General features: G+C 36.8%; 1 protein-coding gene across 8 annotated transcripts in view; it reads left to right on the top strand.

Moving 5' to 3' along the window:
- Positions 1–20,980, top strand: part of ECHDC1 (ethylmalonyl-CoA decarboxylase 1) — a 41,205-nt gene that overhangs the window by 8,306 nt on the left and 11,919 nt on the right. For all 8 annotated transcript variants that reach the window (XM_021547120.4, XM_085575132.1, XM_021547122.4 and 5 more), the window contains 3 exons: positions 5,109–5,251; positions 10,051–10,103; positions 12,046–12,126. In XM_021547120.4, the coding sequence (XP_021402795.1) occupies positions 5,109–5,251; positions 10,051–10,103; positions 12,046–12,126 (277 nt within the window). The remainder of the gene's footprint in view (positions 1–5,108; positions 5,252–10,050; positions 10,104–12,045; positions 12,127–20,980) is intronic.

Genomic DNA, 20,980 nt, shown 5'->3' with positions numbered 1-20,980 from the left:
TCTTATGTTTAGTTACCCGTTTTGACATTTGCCTTTTAAAGAAAGTGAAACACTTTGCTTTGCCACACCTTAGTTAAAAGAATAAATGTGTAAGTTTTATTCAGATGTGCATCAAATGTGTCCAGTGTTTTGTGTAGTAACTTTGCTACAAATGTGAGAAGAATATAAGAAATTCTCAATGACACAAGGATTGTCTTCCAGAAGGTGCTTCTCCCCATGTTGTTTAAGTGTTAGCACAGTTCTGCCACTGGGCTCTTTCTGGCATCTCCTCTCATTTTGCCATCATTGCTCTGGAAATATGGTAGGCATTTTTGTGGGCATGAGAAGATGCCACCTTCCTTTTATAGGTGATGTAGAAAGAAAGACTGAGTTTTCTGCTTGACTCTTTACCTAAAGCTTTCCCTGTACATTAAACTTCTGTAGTTTGGTCTTTTCCACTTACCCAAACTGGCTTCCATTTGTTCTTCATTTGCCTTATGTCTTAAATATCAGTGACTGGTTAATTAAAGATCAGATGAGCTGGGTATTCTCAGCTGCTGCAGGTCAGTGATCTATTTAATATGCTTTTACACTGGAGAATACTTAGCTATCAAAACCAAGTGCTCTATTTTATTAATCTTGTATTATGAGAGGGTTTTGTTCTCCAAGTTGAGTATATTTGCTGTTTCTTCTTAATTATCTAGATTATTCCAATTTATGCCACTCTCTTCAGATATGAGTGGCACACATACAGGGTGTGAATGTGCTTGAGCTGGAGCTGTGCATAAGCCTTTACTGTAAGAGTGTTTTTATCTGTTGATATTTTGATGTGGATGCATTTCTGTAATTTTGCTAATTTCTTTGTTTCTGTTCTGTCTTCCTGCCCAGTTCTCACTGTTCCTTTGCTGTGAGGAAACAATTTGCAACATACTAGCAAAGTGTGCCCTTTACATGCAGAATGTCAATCTAGTCTTTCCACTAGTGATTGCTAGCTGAAAGGAACCTAAGAGAGCAGGAGAATTGGTGGTAATGCACGTAGATGTTTATGCATTCTCTTTTGTTTCACTTAAAAAACTCATGTATAAAATCATTACCTAACTTAAGAAGTTGTAGCTAAAAAGATGTTAGCATAGGGATTAACCTTCTGCATTCCTCCCTGTCAGCATACATGCTGTTAGACAATCATAATTATATGGTTGTTTCTCCTTTTTTACAGATTGGTTTCTATTTTTGATTCAAAACAAAACTGTGCAATGTATACCCTGTAGACTGTGTACTTTTAGCTTATTTGTTGTGGAAGTTGAAAGGGACAAGAGAAATGAGCTGTAACAGCAAAAGGATAGAGCAGACTGGGTTTTTCTGCTCTCTGAAGGTCAGGAGTGATAAAAGTCAAATTGCTTAAACCAAACTTTCATAGAAAACTTTCATGGGCAAATATGTTCTCTCTTTTCTATGTGCTTGGCAGGACAGGCTCAGAAGTGATTTGTAGTCATGCTGAGCAGGTGCAGCTGCCATTTAGGCAACTGATAGCTGTTCTTTGCCTATACAATGTTCTGTGTAATGTTAATGAGCTGAAATCATATCCCACATCTGGAGTTGAGCACCCAAAATTAGCAGACATTTTCTCTCTGGCTCAATTAGTTGTCTGTAAAATAATTTCTTCTCTCCTTACAGGACTGCTGTGAGAATAACTTATTAGTGTATGTCTATTAGATGCTCTAGTAGCAAAGAAGAGCTACAAAAACCACTGAGGAAATTAATAGCTCTGTCTTTGTTGTGGATCCTCATTAGCATATAACAAATGAGCCATGGGATCAGGCAGTTCTATTTTAAAGCAGTGTGTATAGGCCTATAGAGAGCTTTACTCCATTTTGCTAGGCAATAGCCACAAAAAATTGTTCTGGAAAATGTTACTGTCAGTTCAAGGGATGCTGCTGTTTTGTGCTGTACACCTCTGCTAGAGACTTTTGTTTTCATGTGAGGGAGAGTAGAAGCAAAATCAGACTAGTCCCTTTGCTGCTGCAGTGAATGATATGGCATCTTAATTTATACTGATCTTAATTTCATTTTTAATATTATTATTTGTAAAATGCAGCTGTTGAAAAACTACAACTTAATCCTTTGCCTTCAACTGTGTATCAAATAATGCTCTTCAAGGGGCAGGATGGGGTGTGCTACCCTTGAATTGCCTCAGCAGAACCTGGTTGACTTCATCAGCCAGAGCCTGTAGATACAGCTGCCTCCCCATCAAATTCTGTTGATTCTGTGTCTAAGAGCTTCTGAACAGTGTCTGATGTGAATTTATATATCCATGCATGCTCCCTCTAGAAAGCTGCAAAACATTATTAAACTGTTGAGGGAAATTCTATTTTCCAGGCATTTACTTTACACAGTAGTTTTTTATCTCAAAGGAATTGTGTTTATCCTAAGCTTGAGCAACTCCTGAAATCAAAAACAGAACAAAATAGTTAGCTAATTGCTAATGGGCGATATGGACATTGTTATGCCTTTTTCCTCTTCTTAATTGGAATCTGATAGCCACCTGTTTGACATGATGTCTCTGGAAATAAATGCTAATAATGTTAGTTTAAGCCTGGTAGAACCAATTTCAGCAACCCAACTTCTCACTGAACTAAACTTGAATGTTGTTTAAAAAAGAAAGCTAGCTTGTAGGAATTAGAAAATAATGATGATAGTTTTTATTGTAAAGAACATGAACTTAGTGGTATCAAATACTGAAAGACTAAGATTGGCAGAATGAGGATTTGCTTTAGTGTTGTACCTTCTTCATTATATGAAACATCAGGAAATAGCTCTGTTGGTAAAATAATAATTCAGTGTTGTCAGGAATGGAAAAGAGCCTCTTGCAGGAGGGTAGAACAGGCTCTGGCCAGTGTCTCTTGTCTGCTGCTATTGCACATAACAGGCTCATATGGATCCTGCATTTTTTCAGTTACCTCGATTTTTTTCTTGGAATACTCTGTGGAAAGACTCTTCAATACCTCACTGCTTTGCGTATTAAAAGAAGCACAAACAGTGGTTCTGCTGTATTTGACTCTAGCAAAGCTTGGATGCCAGCCCAAATACCTTTCTGTTAAGAAGACTTAACAAGGAAAATATGCAGTATGTGAAATTGTCAGGGTTAATGCACACCTGTTTGAACAGCAGCATTTGCAGAAAAATTCTTGAGTATGCCATCAGGCTGGAAAAGCATTTCAAGTGAAGACCCACAAAAATCTCACCTAGGCCTAGTTCTGCTCAGTATTTTCATTTTTGGTTTGGATGATGAAACAGAAGGTGAGGTGCTGAAATGGTGAGATGATCTCATATTAGGAGAGCTTGCAATATTATTTTTTGGAGTAGAGGAGAGACATTCAGTGATCTTGATTACCTACTGCAAAGAGGGTCGACAGGGTGAAATTCAGTAAAAACAAATGTAATGTGCCACATACAAAAAGCATGACCAAATTATAAATACATGAGGGAAAGCAACTAGCAAAACTGCTGAGATCTTTAGAGGATCATAGTATGGACTTGACAGTGAGCAAAAAAAAAACCCAACTCAGTGCTATTCTGGTATATAATATGTAACATCCACTTAATTATTGGCTACCTCAGAAACATTGTCAAACTGTGTTATTTCAGTGGCTGAGACCAAGCCTAAGGGGTAAATACTTGACTGGATGTTGACTCTTGATGTGGGACTGAGAAGCTTATTTCATAATGAACTGTAAGAAAAAAGCATAAGAAAGAAAACATAAATGTCCTATGGACTAGCTGCTAATGGGAGGTTTGAGAAGAGGATGAGTCTTGTGCATGCAGGTGTAGAGTTAAAAAAGCAGCACTGTTGGCAGAGGAGAGAGTCCTTGAGAGTATTAATCGAAAGCACATTTCTATCTGAAGAATGTAGGCGTGTTCATCTAAATTCTTGTCAAAGAAGGGTAGAGCTGAGAGTGTCATCAGCCTGTATGTACATTGCTTTCTGAAATTAGTTTCTGTAAATGTTTTCTCTTAAGTATATAACTGGACAGTCATAGGCATTCAGAAAGGAAGAGCTTTAAATTAATGCAAGTACATTCCATTGCTGTGGAAGATAATGCTGTCTAGGATGAGCTCTAGAAACAGGAGTTTGTAGAGTCAGGAGGGGCAATTAAGCAAATATGATATTTATGATGTATTATTGTCATGGTTTGACACTGGCAGATTTTCTCCAGGTGGTGCCATGTGTGACATGGAAACACAAGAGATGGCAGCTTTGTTTCTTGGGGGGGTCTATGGCATAGGAGAGACTCCTTTCTCCCTCGATGGACTGAGTACTGATTATCTGAAGGGTGGGAACCTGATTGGGGATCCAAGTTGTGTCTCACTGTGGTTTGTTTGAACTGGGGGGGAGGAAGAATGTTTTGGAAGGTTTTAATTTTGGATTTAGTGTGTGTTTTTCTTTCTTTTTATAGTAGTAGTAGTAGTTTATTAAAGTTTTTCAATTGTTATTAAGCTTGGGCCTGCTCTGCTCTGTTCCTGGCTGCATCTCACAGCATTCATTTGGGAGGTTGCATTTTCATGGGGGCACTGGCATTCTGCCATGATAATTATGATGTATTGGATGTTTAAAGAAGAAATAAAAAGCTACTACTGTATGATGAGGTGCTTTATAGAGAGTCTTTTTAGAAAGAAACCTTTGTTAATGTTGATTGGTTGTGCCCACAGCCCACCCTGGACACAATTCTTTTCTATTCTCTGCTAATTGTTTGGGCAGGTAGGAATGTCAGTAACTTCAAAATGATTAGTTGGACAGATCTGGATGGATACATGTAAACAAATCTGTCCTGAATGTATGCAATTACAAGCAGAAATAAATCAGGCAGAGGTTTTTTGTTTGTGTGTTTGTTTTGCTTTGGGTCTTTCTTGAGTATAAAACAAATATCCTTCAGAATTTTGGGAAGTGCATCTTTGGAGAATAAATGTATGTCAGTGATTGTGTGCAGGATTTAAGATGATACTTTCCCTTGTGATTTTAAGCCCATCATTTATTAACTGCAACTTGGTTTTGCTGATGGAAAATGTAATGAAAAACATGATGGTGATAATAATTTTCTGTTAAGAATTTTGTTTCTCCCCTCTTGTGGCAGGTACTATGATGGTAGAACTCCAAGAGAAGGTAACTGAACTGGAAAACTGGAAGGATGGCAAAGGTCTTATCATCCATGGTGCTGGAAACACTTTTTGCTCGGGATCTGATTTGAATGTTGTCAAAGAAATATCAAATTCCCAGGCAAGTATTAATACACATTAAGGTTTTGGCGAAAAATTATTTTTTTGAGATTCTTTTTAGACAGAGGTGTTGCACTACACTTCTACTGCGATTTTATATACAAGTCACAGAATGGAGCTTTAATGGTCAAAAAAAAAAAATATGCTGTCAGCCCCTTCAAGCTGTGGTTTAAATGTTATTGTAAGTTGATTCATAACTCTAAAATTCCTACACTATATGTTCATTTTAGCCTTTTCTTTTAAAAATGTCATTTCAGTTTCTCAGCAGTATATGGTGAATTTGCACATCAGATAAACTGTGCTTCTGTAGTTTGACCTTTAGAAACAGATAAAAGTAATAATTTCTCATATTCTAAAGTAAAAAAAGAAATCTAAGTAGAATGGTTGCTATTACAGAAAGGTTTCTGTTTTATCAAAACTGCTTGGACCTGCATGAAATTGAAGAACAGATGCAATTCTTGTGCTGTACTTGAGTCATGTGAGTCTTGTGTGTATCTGTGAAGTTGAAGAGGTTGGGGTTTGATAGCAATTTTTTGCTCATGCTACCCATTTGGACAACTTTCACATGTGCTACAGTTCCTTCCGTGGATTAATATGTGGACTTGGCAATGTGTGAAATAGGGTTTTGCCAGCTGCCGGGATAGAGGGTCTTCCTGTGCTGCTCTGAGACCTGGTTTGCAGTTGTGGCACGTGCCAATCTTGGTGCTAATTTGTGGCCACTGCAAATTTCAGGATTTAACCACATAAATGAAACATTTAATTGGCCCTTCCAGTATGAATATCAAGAGAAAAACTGGTTATTCTGATATTTGTCTTTAGTGATGATTTTTTTTTTTCTGTTAATGAAACTAAATATGATAAACCCCACAATGTCTTAGATTTTATTTCTGGCCTCATAAAATAAAAAGGACAGTTCTGTTTTCAAAGGGTATTGGATATTTTGTTTCCTTTTGGGAACATTGCAAGGGAGATGCTTTTCTATATAGAATATCATGTTCTATAGATATAAATGGATTTGGAGGATGTTTTCATCTGGATATTTTCTAAGAACTGGTAATTTAAAAAATATAAATGTAGATGTGATTTTTTTCCTAAACTGAGGATTTTTTTTATTTTGACCTGCAATTTTTAACTTCTTTGAGCATTATGCCAACAAGAAAGGAGCTGAAGCCAAGCAAGGTCAGTTATTTTCTTATTTGCAGTCTAGGCTTTCCTTCAGAGTCCTGCATTCAGTAAATCTCAGTGATTCTGCTTCCATCCATTTCATATTCTCTCTGTATGCTTATACAAATTACTTGGAGCCACTGCAGTGGCGGAGAGGGCTCTTGCAAGGACTAGGTTTGATAACAGATATACTGGACAGAATGAAAAGTATGCATGTTATAACTTTGTTGAGAATTCTCTGCACATAATCTAGATCTCTTGCTAGTATTGAAATGAAAGACAAAGAGTCACTAGAAATGCTCCAAGAATAGTTAAACATAGCTGCTTTTCTATTTCCTTTGGAGAGTTCAAGGTATTTATCTTTTACTGAGAGTTTCTTTATAATAGCTTCTAAAGCATCTGTTTGGTGGGATTTAACAGTCTTTATTAAATAAAGCTATACTAGAATATGGAATAGCATTTGCTGTTCTTCAGTCTTACGGAACTCTCTAACTTGATGCAGACGAGAGTGTTTCATCTAGTTTCAGGTTAAGTTTTCTGTCCACAGGCCTCTTCAAGGCAAAAAAAAACCCCAAAAACAAAAAACAAAATGTGAATAGCTTCATGCCTGAATTGGTATGTCTTTCACAGTATCACAGAATATTCTAAGTTGGAAGGGACCTGCAGGGATGATCGATTCCAACTTTTAAATGAACAGATTGGACCCACAACCTGTCTTTATAAGCACCATGCTCAAACAACTGAGCTGTCATTTATATATCTTTTTCAAGGCTGCTTTAGCCCATAGCTTTTAGTAATTGCCGAAAACACTTCTATTTTATCCAAACGGTTGGTTGAGGGAGAACTGTATTTTTCATAATTTTCGGTACAGTTTGCTTTTCCCTATGGTGCAGAATCGGGAGAATAATGGCCAAGAATGTTGAAAGATTTTCGTGCCCCCTAGTGGCTCTTTGTCCTCATCTTCCACTTCATTCTTTTCCTCTTTGTCCACCTTCTCCCATGTTCAATTGTTCCTAACTGAAGCAAACCTAGGTCCCCTGCCTGTTTTTCTTTTTTGAGTGCTAACATTACATAACCAAATCACAGAAGGTAAATGAATAGTGGAATTTAAATAAAAAATATTTTCCCTTCTGTCTTTATAAGGCTTTGTAAACTGTTCCTAGAGCAAGAACATCATTCTGGAGTGAGACTTGAAAAGTTGTCTAGCTGAAAAGAAAGAATAGCTCTTAAAGCAATAGCTCAGAGGAAGAAGCACAAAGGAGAATTTTGCTTTCCTTGGTCCCTGTCTAAAAGCCCTAGGACAGAGGTTCCCAAACATAAGATGTGGAGGAGGACTGTAGAGCAGTTGGAGATAATATGGAAATTATGTTCTATCTGTAGTGCAAATGGATTTGAAGCTCTTGCAGCAATAAGAGGCAGCAATACAGTTTTCTACTTTATGAAGGTGACTTTCTACTTCCCTGCCTGTCTGAGGCCCACACCAAGCTATTAATCCTTTTCTTCCATATGTAGTGCATTTTACTGCATTTTACCTCCCTTTCTGCTAGTTAGATATCTTCTTATTTCAAGGACAGTATTAGAGCTGCAAATATAACTATTCTACTAGACTGAAGTGAACACCTCTTAGAGTATTTTATCTGAATAGTAGCCTTATTTTTCTTGTCAGGAAGGTTTGAAGGGTTTATTTGCCAGGACTCAAGCAATTACCCTTTTTTTTTTTTCTGTGCAAGCATTTTTTTCCATGGGATACACAGTACTCTCTCTACCACTTGAGAGAATGAAGACTTTATTTTTGTCTGCTCAGACATTAATGTATTTTTCAAGTTTGTCTGTTCTGGAATTAATCTTTAATTACTATTTTGGATTTTGCCATGAGTTGAGAAGTCCAGTTTGAATGCAAAGATTCTGCTGTAATGAAGTGAAAAATCATGTTCTCTAATGAGCTTTTGTGCAGCTTCATCCTGACAGTTGTAATATGGGAATTGTGCAAGTCTGTGTCTGAGAACTGGTACCTTGCATGTTTGTGTAGGCTTTGAACTGAGCTACTAAGGCAGCTATCACAAAAGGTCTGAATGTTCTTTAATTTGGAATCAAAATATTTCTACTGTTCTTAGGGGGTGTAGGAGATGGCTACAGTGATAATTAAAGCCTTTTTCTAACTCAACAGGTGCTAAATTTTTCAAGCAGACCATTAGTGTAGTAAAACTAAATACACTGGTTCTTGTGTAGGAATTGTCATGGCACTCACATCTGCCAGAGATCTGAGCCTAAACATCATAATGGTGGTTGGCTTTGGGCAGAGTAGCTCTTGGGAATACACGACTAAATGGACAATAAATCACCTGAAACTGGCTTACTGTTATTTCAAGGTTCTATTCCAAAGATGCACTGAAGACTTACTGCATATATTTTCTTTCCCCAAGGTATGAGTCAGAGGCTTTTAATTCAGGCAGATTCTCTAAATTGCCAGCTTCTGTAAAACTGTTTCAGAAATAAGAAAATTCTGGTAAAGAGATGTTTGGTTTGGTTTGTTTGGACATTTTTTTTCTTTATTATTTGAAAGATGTGCTGAAATTTTTACCTACTCATTTTTTATTTCTGCGGTGTCCAAGCATAATTTTTTATCTGGGATAAATAATGCATGTTCAATTCGGTATGTATATGAATATGGTGGCTCTGGATCATTTAGCCCAGTTATTTGTCAAGTTCCTGATTAATTCTACGTGTCTGAGAAAGAGGATAACAACAGGGAAGGCAGATAATAATGATTTTGTCTCAAAATATTTCTTAGTTCCCAGCAACTTGTGACTAAGACTTCTAGAGCTAGAGGTGTTGTCTTCTATGTAATAACCTTTTGTTGCTGTTGTGAGTTATGTATGTATTGTGAGTTTATGTAGTTTTTCTTGAATTTGTGTAGAGGGTGTAATGCCCTACTGCCTAGTGTTCCACATTTTAAGTAAATGTAGGAAGAAATATTTGTTTTGAACATATTTTATTTGGAACCCTATAGTTCTTGTACTGGGTTAGAAGTAAACAATTGTAATTTTTTCACTGTTGATTGCAAGGAGATGTAAAACACAAAGGATGAGAGACATAAGAAGAATCTTTCTGGTTTGTTTTTTTTGTTTTGATGTTTTGTGGTTTGGTGGGGTTTTTTTTTTTTGTTTTTTTTTTTTTTAGCTGAGACACTTTTGGCCCAAACAATAAAAGATTAAATTGGTAAATTGTATCTTGTCTAAAACTTGATGGATTTGGGAAAGTAAAAACTATGTAGCACACTATGGCTTTGTACAGAATTTAAAAACTCAGATTTATGTGTCTTCAACTTGAAGTGAGAAGAAGAAATTAAGAGGAAACACTAAAACTTCACAGCATAGAAATTCAGTATTGCAATTACTTTTTGACTGAAATTTATATAAGTTAGTTGAGTTCTGATTTTTTTTTTTTTAACCTGATTTATACTAGGTTTTCTATTTGTACATAGTGGGGTTGGGCTAGAATTTGGGCAACATGAACCAGAGACAAAACCCTGCTGAAGTAAATATAAAGAATGCTTACTCCTGTTTATTTCATCTATGTGTTTAATTGCTTCACATTGAGATCACATAACATTTTTTAATTTCCTATTCATTGTAGGATGGGATGAATATGTGTATGTTTATGCAAAACACCTTAACCAGACTTATGAGGTAATATATTTTATTTACCCATTTATGAAGTAATTATAAGTATCAGAATGTATTTTGGCTAACTCTTTAATGAGATGTTTAAAGATAAACATGTAGTTTTATGTATGTAATTTTGAATCCTAGACCTTGTATTCACACATGTTAATCAGGTAGGTATTTATGGATTTAAATTAGACAATTAGACCATAACATTTTGCAACCATTACATTTTCCAGAGATTGGAACAGGAAAAAAAAAAAAAAACAACAACAACCATAGGCTTATATGTGTAGATGTAGGAGATACTCAGAATTAAGGAAATCTAGGCCTTCAGATTTTCTGAAACTGAGCCTCTCTAATTCATTGGGAATTGGTAGTTCTTAAATAATAAGCAGCCACAGGTCATGCAGCCTACATAGGTAATATATATTTGGCATATTATTTAATCTTCCCACTTCACAAGAGGAGTGTGTCAGTTCTACCATCTGGTAATTCTGAAAAAAACCCTTTCCTTTAGACTTAGCTTCCCTTAAGAAGTCACGTTTCTATTAAATCCATTTGTGGTAAAGTCTTGTTTTTCTGCTTAGAGCTCTTTGAAGATGAATATTCTTTGGTTTTAGGTAATGTATATGAGAAAATGTTATGAATTAACATTATTTCTGTAAAAGTACCCAGGAGATTGGAAACTTACATTAGTAGTACTGTAAGGAATCCTCAGGATTGGAAGACATTTGCATAAGCTTGTCTCCATATAATTGAAATTGATGGGGCAAAGCTAAGAGGAGGAAGATGTGTGAAGATTAAGTCCTCACCTCAGGTGTGTAGACTTAGTGTATCTTTAAGTTCAGGTTGAGCACTGAGCTGCTGTCTGGGGACATCTGTTGTAGATGGAATTAGTCTCCTTCAGGGCTGAGGCTGACTGTGATCCTGAGAGAGGTGCCTCAAATGGATTAGAGTGTGGATGTAGCCATCTTGGACCCACATCTTCTGCTTTCTCATAAAGCACAGGAAAGATGAGATTGCCCTCTTCCAGTGGGTTCCCTTGTGTCATGTACTGTATGAACTGTGCTGCAGCTTGTAAGTGAACTTGGGCTGTAAGAAAGTGTTGGTGCTTCTGTTAAAGGAGAGCTAAAACCAGACGTGGTTATGATTAGGATGCCGACTTCCGAATATGGTTTGTAAACTGCTCAAAAAGCTAAATGTCTTTTCATAGTAAATGATGAAACAGCTGTATTAGTGTGCAAATTCTGTGACTAACCAGCTGCCTTCATTTCTTAAGGAACTTGCCTTATCCTAAGTCACTGTTCATTAGTATTCATTTCACATCAGCAGTGGGGAAACATACTCTTCCTTCCCTCTGTCCTTTGAATTACCTTGAACATGATTAAATACCTTGAACATGATTAAATACAACACCAACAAAGGTAACAGATTGCTGCTTTCCTCAGAAGATTTTGTCTGCAAAAAAAGTTTTGTTGATAACTGAGATAGTAGCACTCTGTTTGAAGAAGCTGCTGAAGCTGTCATGGTAAATCTCATTAATTTTAGATAACCCAGCCCTTCAGTTCTTTGTGTCTCTTTCTTCTGCTTTCTGTGGTGCACTGGCTTAGAGTACAATCTTGTGTTGCTATCTTGTCACTCCTTGCAGGCAGTTTTTTAAGGTATATTCTATAGCAGGTATTTTTTGTAACATGTGTTTTTCAGTACATGATCTTTATTTTGATTCAATTTAAAATATCTGTGTTGCTGTTTCATTTTGGGATTCTGTCTCAATTATGCAATAGTAATTTTGACATAAGTGGAATTGGTGTTGTGCTGATTGCCCACAAAGATGTAGTTATTTTATTAAATTGGAACAGTATATTTTTCTCAACTTTTACTTTAGAAATGGTTTGGTTGAATTGTTTTGTAATTTCTGAAAGGCTAAAAGCATGAATTTTGCTTACTAAAGTCTCTTGTGCAGGTTGCCTTTGATCAGTGTTGCACTAGTTCAAGGAAAAGCTTTTGGAGGAGGAGCAGAACTTACCACAGCATGTGATTTCAGGTAAGGCTAACAAGTTGCATAGTATTGTGTTGGGTCAGTGATTTACTGATTGTCCAACTGAAATATGAGAAGTGGGAGGTACCACTTCTACCAGGAGTAATGATCCTGGGTTCCAAGGCATTTGCAATGAGATTTTGTCATCAGACTTCACAGGAAAAGAAAAGCTGTGGTTTCTGCAAAGTTATGTGGTTTGGATCACAGTGTAAAACAATAGTAGTAAGGAACTTTAGCAACTGACTGTGTTACACACCCAGTAGGTCCAACTCACCCTTGAGTGAGAGGTAGGAAGGTTGCAAAATTGTGTATCTCCCTGTGTCTCTTTTTGTGAATGTCATAAATAAAAATAAATAAATCTCTTCACTACTCATGTATTTATTGTTTTGGGTTTATTATTTGTAACATAATTTTGTGCTGCTAAGCTATTGAAACAAGAATTTGAGGTGCAGAGGAAAAGAAATGAGGTTTCATCCCTGGTTTTTTTTTTTCCATGCGGGTGCAGGGATTTGCTAGCACAAAACAACTGGCAAAAAAAAGAAGGCTTTAATTAAACAGGCAGAATAGGAATGGGAAGACACTAAAGTAATAAAATGTCACTTTATATAAACCATTGCTAATGTGTAAACAGCCTACAGATGTAGCAGGATAAGCACAGTGAACAGCATCTTTGAAAATGAGGAGCTTTTAGTGAAGTTTTCATCTAAGAAAAGGAAAAGTGCTCTTGAAAAGGGCCTTAGTGCCTGAACTGGGAAAGGAAATGCCCTGAAGAAGCTGAAAGAAGCTAGACTCAAAAGTAAAGTAAACTAGAGTATTACAGTGCTGTTCCAGGTATCAGGAACAGACTTTGAATAGAGGAGATAATATCTGCTTTGTATGAGCCACTTGGAAGCAATCTTCCTTTGCTTTGAAAGTAGATGTGGCTGGATCTTTCTTCATATCTGCTCAGTGCACAGTGAGCTGAAGCCCCAGCTGTGATGTGAGTCCAGGCGGTGTTACAAATAGCACAGGGGCTTCATGTTTGACAGCTGCAGTGCTGGCAGGAGAATGCACCTGGGAGACTCAGCAGACCTTTCTGTATCTGTGAGCCTGTCAACAGGAAGTGTTTCTTGTTATATCTAAATAAGCATTTAAGGAGTGGGAATATAATGAAATGGAAATCTTTTGGCTTTCTAAAATATGTAGTCTCTACTTACACTCCAGCTATGCTGTTTTGACATGCTGTGTAATTATAGGCATTATCAAGTAGCTTTTATTTGCATGAATTGAGCAGCTGCAATTCCTCTCATGCAGTGCCATAATTTTCATAATAACTACAGCTGTTGATCCATCTTCCATTACTTTCTACACACCCATCCAGTGCAACTAAATAACAGCGATTCAGGAACAGCAAATGGGACTTAATTAATAACAGCAACAAGATAGAGAAACATACTCTGTGCTGTTATTGCTGTTGAATTTGAGAAATTTAATATTGGTGGGCAAAATTCCAGGGTTTTTTTGAGGACTGTAAGTAGATATTAATGGAATAGGTATTCTGTCCTCAGTCACTAGATGAAAAAGAGGAACATGAGATAGAAATCAGAGCTTTGTTTTCTTATTTGAATAAACTGGACATTTTAATTTTTAAAAACAAAATGGGTTTGTTGTTTTGCTTTTAATTCTAGATTTTCAAATGCAGTTCTGTTTTTCACAGTCTCTGTTTAAACTACTAAACTGCTTTGTTTTGGCCTGAAATATTTTCTTATTTTTATCTCTGCTACTTTGTACTACATTAACTATACTGATATAGTTCGAACAATTCACTTGAACCAAAATGACCAAGACACCTCCTCTGAAATGTGGTCTGGCAGCATGATACACATCTCTACTAAAGTAGAGGTGTGGACAAATCCAATTTTAAAGTAGCTGAGGTGGTTTAAGGATATTACTGATACATTCTTCTTGTAGCGGTTCTTGTGGCTAATTGTCTCTCTGTTTTAAGCTGGCTCATTTTAAATTGGATTGGGGGGGGGGGGGCGTGTGTAAACTTCAGCACATTTATTGCTTAAATAAGGACAATGATAAAAAGTGGAAGCATTTTAGGTTAGTCCACATTTAATCTGGAGGAAGAGGTCTTCTCAAAACATCTTCAGTGTTAGCTGTTTTATGTGTTGTAGCAGTATAGCTCTCCAGAAAAGCAGTATCCTTATAAAGACCATAAACATGTTAGTAGGGGAAAAAAAAAAATCAAACCAGTCCAGACGAGGGCAAGGTAATTAATTTCCTTTCAGACTTTTTCTGATATGAAAATTGGAAAGATAAAGCTTCTGACACTAGAATTATTTATCTCAATTATTACTGCAAAACTGGGTAATGTAGACAGTTGCAAGTATGAAACTTGCTCAGACAACTGAGCATTTTAGTAATATTTTTTTAAAAAACTGCCTTTTTTAAGTGTGCCAGAGTTGAGCACATGAAGGTGGCTCATGTTTTCTGCTGCCAAATGCTAATTTATTTTACAGCTCTGCGTGACACTGCAGCCATTTCAATGAGGTGCAAAAGTGAATGTGATGTTGGATTTAGTGATGGAATTTTACAAATAGAGGGGCCTGTTTTGGGTTCCTTTATGCAGAAATTTGACATGTGTCATGTGCTTACACAATGTGTGAAAGTAAGGAGAGCAGATTTGGCAGGATTGGTTGAGGACTTTGGACAGGAAAACAAGAATGGTAGTGGATTGTTAGCAATAAGCTGACAGATATGGGGAAGAGACAGTTGTTAGTGAATTTATTGCAATTAGCAGATCACAATAATCTCTGAGTGTGGTTGCTGCAATGCACTACCAAATAATAGCCAGAATAACTGACTTTGAATTCTGAACTGTCTTGTTTTCTATTTCATGTTGGTGCCTTTGGAAAATCTTGCTGGGGCAATGTCTGTATATGTCTTTTACACACATCTGCGACTTCAAAAATTTGGTCCTATATCACCTGGCAAATGGATTTCCATTGTATCTGAGTGCTTCTGAGACACAGAGTCTCTTTCCCCCTATCTCCTTTTTTCTCTCTAATGCTGCTGCAGTCCAAGTAGAGGTATGTCTGTATCCCTGCCATGTCAATCAAATTTAAAAGTTGGTGTCTTGAGGCAGAGGGTGAGAGTGCAGAGATAGAAAATTGCTCATTTCTCATATGATTGATCTCCGAATGGGCTCATAGGTAGAGACAGCAGTGAATACCTTTTCTTCTTTAGAAAATAAAATTAATTTCTTCAGCTGTAGTTGATGTTGCACAGCTAAATTGCACAGGCCATTTTCATTACTGTTATAAGTGCTGAGCTAACTATTAGCTTATGCTAATAATACCACATTTATCAAATTGGCCTTCTTTCGTTTTAGTGGTGTGTTTTCTATATTTCTGTGAAATATGTAGGCATGCTTAGTATTACATTTTAAGGCTAAATATGTTCCATGAAACACTTAGTAAGAGATACAATGAAATCAAATGTTATTAAACAGCTTTTAGGGTGTGTGTATGTTCCTGTGATAATTTATGTTTATTTGATTCTACAAGTTGTATTCAGTGTATTAAATGCAACATATAGGAAGTCAGAGCAACAGAAGATAATCTAGTCTCTGCATAGATGTAGCTACACTATGACCAACTTTTCAGTTGTTTCACCTTTCAAGAAAGAGAAGTGGAAGAAGCCGTAAAGGCTTTAGTATTCTGCAGCAAACTTTTTCAAAAATAGGTTTCAGAACATCAGAGCACAGCACATGAGCTTCTTGGGAAATCTTTTGCTCTATACAAGGATTTGGGCTTTTAATTTTATCAGGAGGAATATTTAGGTGCACAAGATGCTACTATTTGTAATAAGGGTGCCTCAGGACATAGTAACATTTTTCATTGGGTACAGCCTGATATGAATGTAGCAACATGGGGTTCACTTATTCATGAATTCTTGCAGAGTCCAGGCTCGCAAAGCACTTTTCACTCATGTGACTGTAACATTGCTACACATCATCAGAGAAGAATCAGTAGCCAAATCTGAGAGTGAGTTCACTGTAGAAGCCTAAAAAATAAGGGATGAAAATGTGTATGTTTCAAAAACTGATAGCTGGATAGCCATAGAGTCAACCAAGGATTGTTGGTAATAACACTGTGACAAAGAGCAGGACATGGGTGGAGAAGAGGTCCATATGGAGGTAGAGCAGCACTTTTCTGGGACAGATGTCCTTGTTCTGGCACAACAGAATAAGCACAACACAGGCAAGTGCAGGAATGAGGCTGAGAAATGGACATGCACTGTAGTGGAGGATTTAGACCATCAAAGACCCTTGAAGCCTCCAACCTATTTCCAGAAAGATCTAGAAGAAAGAACTGCACACGATAACTAATTTGCATAGCAAGTGAGAAGCTTACCTCCAGAACAGGGTAGACATGTCTATAAAAAGGTATCCCCACAAAGCCTGGGCATGTGTGCACTCCAGGACCCTGGATACTCCAGCTGGATCAATGCTGGGGCTAGAACAGGTGATCTCTCTAATTTTCTTTCTTCCTTTCTTTCTCACACTCCATTTCATATCTATCTCTCTTCCTTTTCACCCTACCCCTTATCCAAAACCCATTGCTGTGTGCTTATGTTGGGAGGTCAGGGACCCAAATAACAATGTCCATACCAAGTGTGTAGATTATTAATAAAACTCTATAAGCTTTTGCAAATCTCTGACTTTTGCCATTCCTTTCAACATATGAGTGTCTATGAATTTTGGGTTTTCCCATCTCCTTAGGGGTGGGACACCACATTTTCACAGTTTCAAGTGCTTGCTATGTGGCATAGATAATTTTTCTAAACTATATGGAATTTTGGTCTTATATATATATGTGTGTGTGTGCATGTGTGTTTAAAATCTCCTAAAAATCAGTTGGCAATTTTAGAATTCCAATGCTGTCCTACATTACTTTACATTTTTAGAGCCCTGCGGGCTTTGTTACTACAAGTTTCTGGTTATGATTTTAAAAGTCTCACATTGCCTGCCCTTAAGAAGGTTGTTCTTATTTTTGACATGGTACATTTGACATCTGGTTAAGTAAGCACTGCCAGAAATGGGCTCAAGAGCTTGTGTTATTTGCCTTGTATTTATGGGCTGGTATTGGGGGTCTTTTACCAGTTTTCAATTGGGATTGAATTTTGTGTGTTTACATTCTTTCAGGAAGAGGATTTTTAGATGTAGTCTACAATTCAAATTTATGACTGTTTAATTTTAGTAGGAATTTAAATAACATCAGCAAAACATGAATTTGAATTGATGCTTTCTTTCTGAAGTTGTCTTTTTTGCAGGGATTTACTTAATTCTAGGTTTTTTAATTTGTTTAGGTTTTGTTGTTTTTTGGTTTTTTTTTGTCTTTAGGAGGCCAAACCATCTATCCTGGGTAAGTGAATTTTTTCTTATCAGCATGTGTCTGTTTTAACCACTTGTACCATGCAATCTTACATCCTTTCTATTGAACAAGCCTGTCTGCAGCTGATAAAATGTGCTGCATGATAATAATAAACAGAGATAGTCCAGATAACTGAAAACTTAGATAAAGGCAGATTTTAGAGAATACAGGTCTAGACCCATTCTGATACTTGCTTATACACTGAGATGCTAATCCACCATAGAGAAGTATTTAAGTTTCAAAGTGAATTTGAGGAAAAGAGTACAAATGCACTGGACTTGTCCATTCTGCTTTCATCTGCAAAATGACTAATTCCCAGTTTAGCTAAACTAGCATTTGAGGTATTTGAGTTTGATGCATCATTTCTGATCTTCAGCACTATTTTTTTTTCAATATATATATATATATTTATTAACAGATAGCTCCACAAATTGGATAATATAAATTGTGATAAGCAATTATATATTCCAGTCTGCTGGTTTTGAGGTGAGATTATACTGAGCTGTGGCTTCATGAGCACAGAGTGCCTGAACAGCTTCCTTGGGTATGGGAGGAGGGTGTCCCTGTTGCATATTCTCAGCTCACTTCTTACCTGTGGTTTGCCAAGCACCAGTGAAGATGCCTATATGAGTCAATTATCTCACTGAAAAGCAGCAGAAAGCCTGGGTGGGTTTTTTTTGTTGTTGTTGTTGTTGGTTTTTTTTCTGTTTTTACAGTTAACTAGAGTGACTTGTAAGGTCATATTATATTGGCTGGAGCCAGTGTGAAGAAGGAGCTAGGTCAAGGAGATGACAAAGAACTGTAAGGGCTGAGAATACAATCTGCTCCTTTTGGCTCTAGAGAGATGTTAAATACCCTCAGATTCCCTTGAAGCCACAGCTTTCAACTGCCTAACTTTACACTGGATCAGCTTCCAGAGAATGTCTTCCTGAGTCCCTGCTTAGCTCTTTTATATTTCAACCCTGTCATGTGCTATTAAAGCACGACAAAAAGAACTCTTCTTCTCTTTATCACACCAAGCAGCAGTATAGTTAATGTTGTGGATCTCTGAAGGGTAATCATCCACATCAGGGTTGCTGTTCATTGAAAGAACCAGATGTTCCCGAAATAACTCAGTTTCCCTGGATGTAAGCAGGCATTGTGTAAGCAGGATCTCAACCTACTTTCACTGTAAATATTGCCTTCAAAATTACAATTTCCAGTCTTCCTCTTTAGGCTCTGGTTTTACTTCTGCCTGTGATCCAAAGCAACCCAAGGTCTTAGCAAAGATTTGGAGCCCTGCAGGCTGGACCTCTGCGTTCCTCTTCCTTCCAGATTTATGCAAAATTGTGTGAAATAAGTCTGTAAACTGTTTGAAATTTTTAACCTTGGTGGCTTCAGCTTCCTACTTCCTGTATTCTGTAGTCAGTAAGAAATTAATTACTATGCTGTGACTTGGCACAGTAAGAATAAATCAAATAGTAAATTCTTATGCTAAATAGATTCCTATTGTGCTTGAAGTTGTGTGTATAAGAACTTCTTCTGTATCTGTGGTCTGTTACTAGGTGTTATATTCCAGTCCTATTTTGTATGCTGATGATTCACAGTCATAAACAAAAAGCAAATATATAGATTGAGAAAACCCCAATAATTTAAATCAGCATGGATTTGCATATGTGTGAAAGAGACAATGATTGTAAATAAAAAGATAGCAGGGCAAATTATACTTTTGGTGATAATTGGTCACACTCTTAGGCATATTTATGGAATCTGTTACAGTTTGCTGAAAATGTGCCTGCTTCTTGTCCAAGTAGTCTGAACATGATATCAGTGATCTGAAGTTGGTTTGACATCCCTATCAGTATAACTAATACTCTATAATAAAAAGTAAAGAGGAGAAGCAGCAGGTTACTGTGTCAAAGTAGAATTTTAATGTTAAATTATTTATCTCATTTATGCCTTTTTGAGTTATATCACTGTGCTCTTCCTCTCCCTCCCAAAAAAATCTCTGAAGACGTGTTCATATCTGGAAAACCTAGGTCACAGTCACTGTGATAATTTAAAAAAACCCAAACCGCGACAGTCAGTATTTTTTTGTTTGAAATTAACATGGTATCCTGACAAAGTGGCAACATTCCATTATAATTGAATCACCAGTGATTTCAACTAAGTAAATGATCTCTCTTTGCTTTAGTCAGAAATTGTGTAGGAAGTGCAAATGCAGCATTGGTAGCACCACGTGCAGAGACAGCTGAATTTCTAAGTGTGTTTTGTTGCTCTGTGTCTTGTGAAGGGTTGTTAGTGTGATGTTATGTTGTATTTTAAGTTCTTTAATGCTGTGAGTTGCAGAAACCTGATACATCAAATGCATCATAAAGTATTAGAACAGCTTGAATATGGCATCTCTCACTGCTGATGTCAAGAAATGCTGTTCCTTTCTAGTCAGCTGAATTCAGGCAGCTGAGGTGATCCTTGTGATTTTTGACATTTTAGATGCCAAGCTCAGCCACTGCTGGGAAGCCCCTCCTCCCCTTTGTGTATCAATTGTAGAGGTTAGCAGAAAATGTGATTGAAATGTTTCTGCCTTAAGAGATTCTTGAATTTTGTCTGGGAGAATTTTGTTCTGCTTTCTATGGTTTTGTTAAACATACATGATGAAAATAAAAAGATGTGGGAAGCCAAAGTTGTAAACATGGTTTGCATATATGCTGCATGAAAGTGTGCACATAATTAAAAAAATACAATATTTCCTCTTTGAAAGGAGCTCCACTGTACTTTTCTTTATTATTTCTTGAGGAATACTGTCATTTAAATTTGACTAAAAATTTATAATCAAGCACCTTTCCCTCCAGGTGGTCTTTTTCATCAGACAATCTGGTAAAATATCACTGGATCTTTCCTGATATAAATTTTTGCTTTAGTCTAAAAAGTATATCTCTTGTTGAAAATGTTTGCTTGAACAGAATCCAAATAGCTCTAGTTTCTTTTTTAGGAAGGAAAGACTCATGTAACATTTCAGATTTCTAGCATGAGTAATTTTTCTCTGAGCATTATTTTGGCATTCACTCACTTGTGTACAGAGGCTTTGGCAGTGTCTAAAGAATAGCTTAAATCTGCTTCATGGGTAAGGCCCAAGTGCTATGACAAGATGAAAACTGCTCTGAAAATAATTGTATGGTAACTGAGATGCCTGGGACCCACTGACACCAGGGTATAGTCATAACTGGGAATTAGAAGAAAAGAGTGTTAGTAATTAAAGAGTAAAAAAAGAGTGGTCATTAGCAGGGGAGGAGAAATAGGGCAGTAGCCCATGGATTGCTGTTTTACATCTGCAGGTAGTAAGGAGGATCCAGATACTGCATCTTGAATGATGGGACATCAGTCCAACTTTATGGCTCTGGGTGATTCATGATGGTTTTGGAGTTTATACTGCATACTTCAGGAGAATTAGAGCTCCCCAG

The sequence above is a fragment of the Lonchura striata genome, chromosome 3 (genome assembly GCF_050655825.1).
Source record: "Lonchura striata isolate lonStrDom1 chromosome 3, ASM5065582v1, whole genome shotgun sequence".
Lineage (NCBI taxonomy): Eukaryota > Metazoa > Chordata > Aves > Passeriformes > Estrildidae > Lonchura > Lonchura striata.
This window is presented reverse-complemented; position numbering and strand designations above follow the sequence as displayed.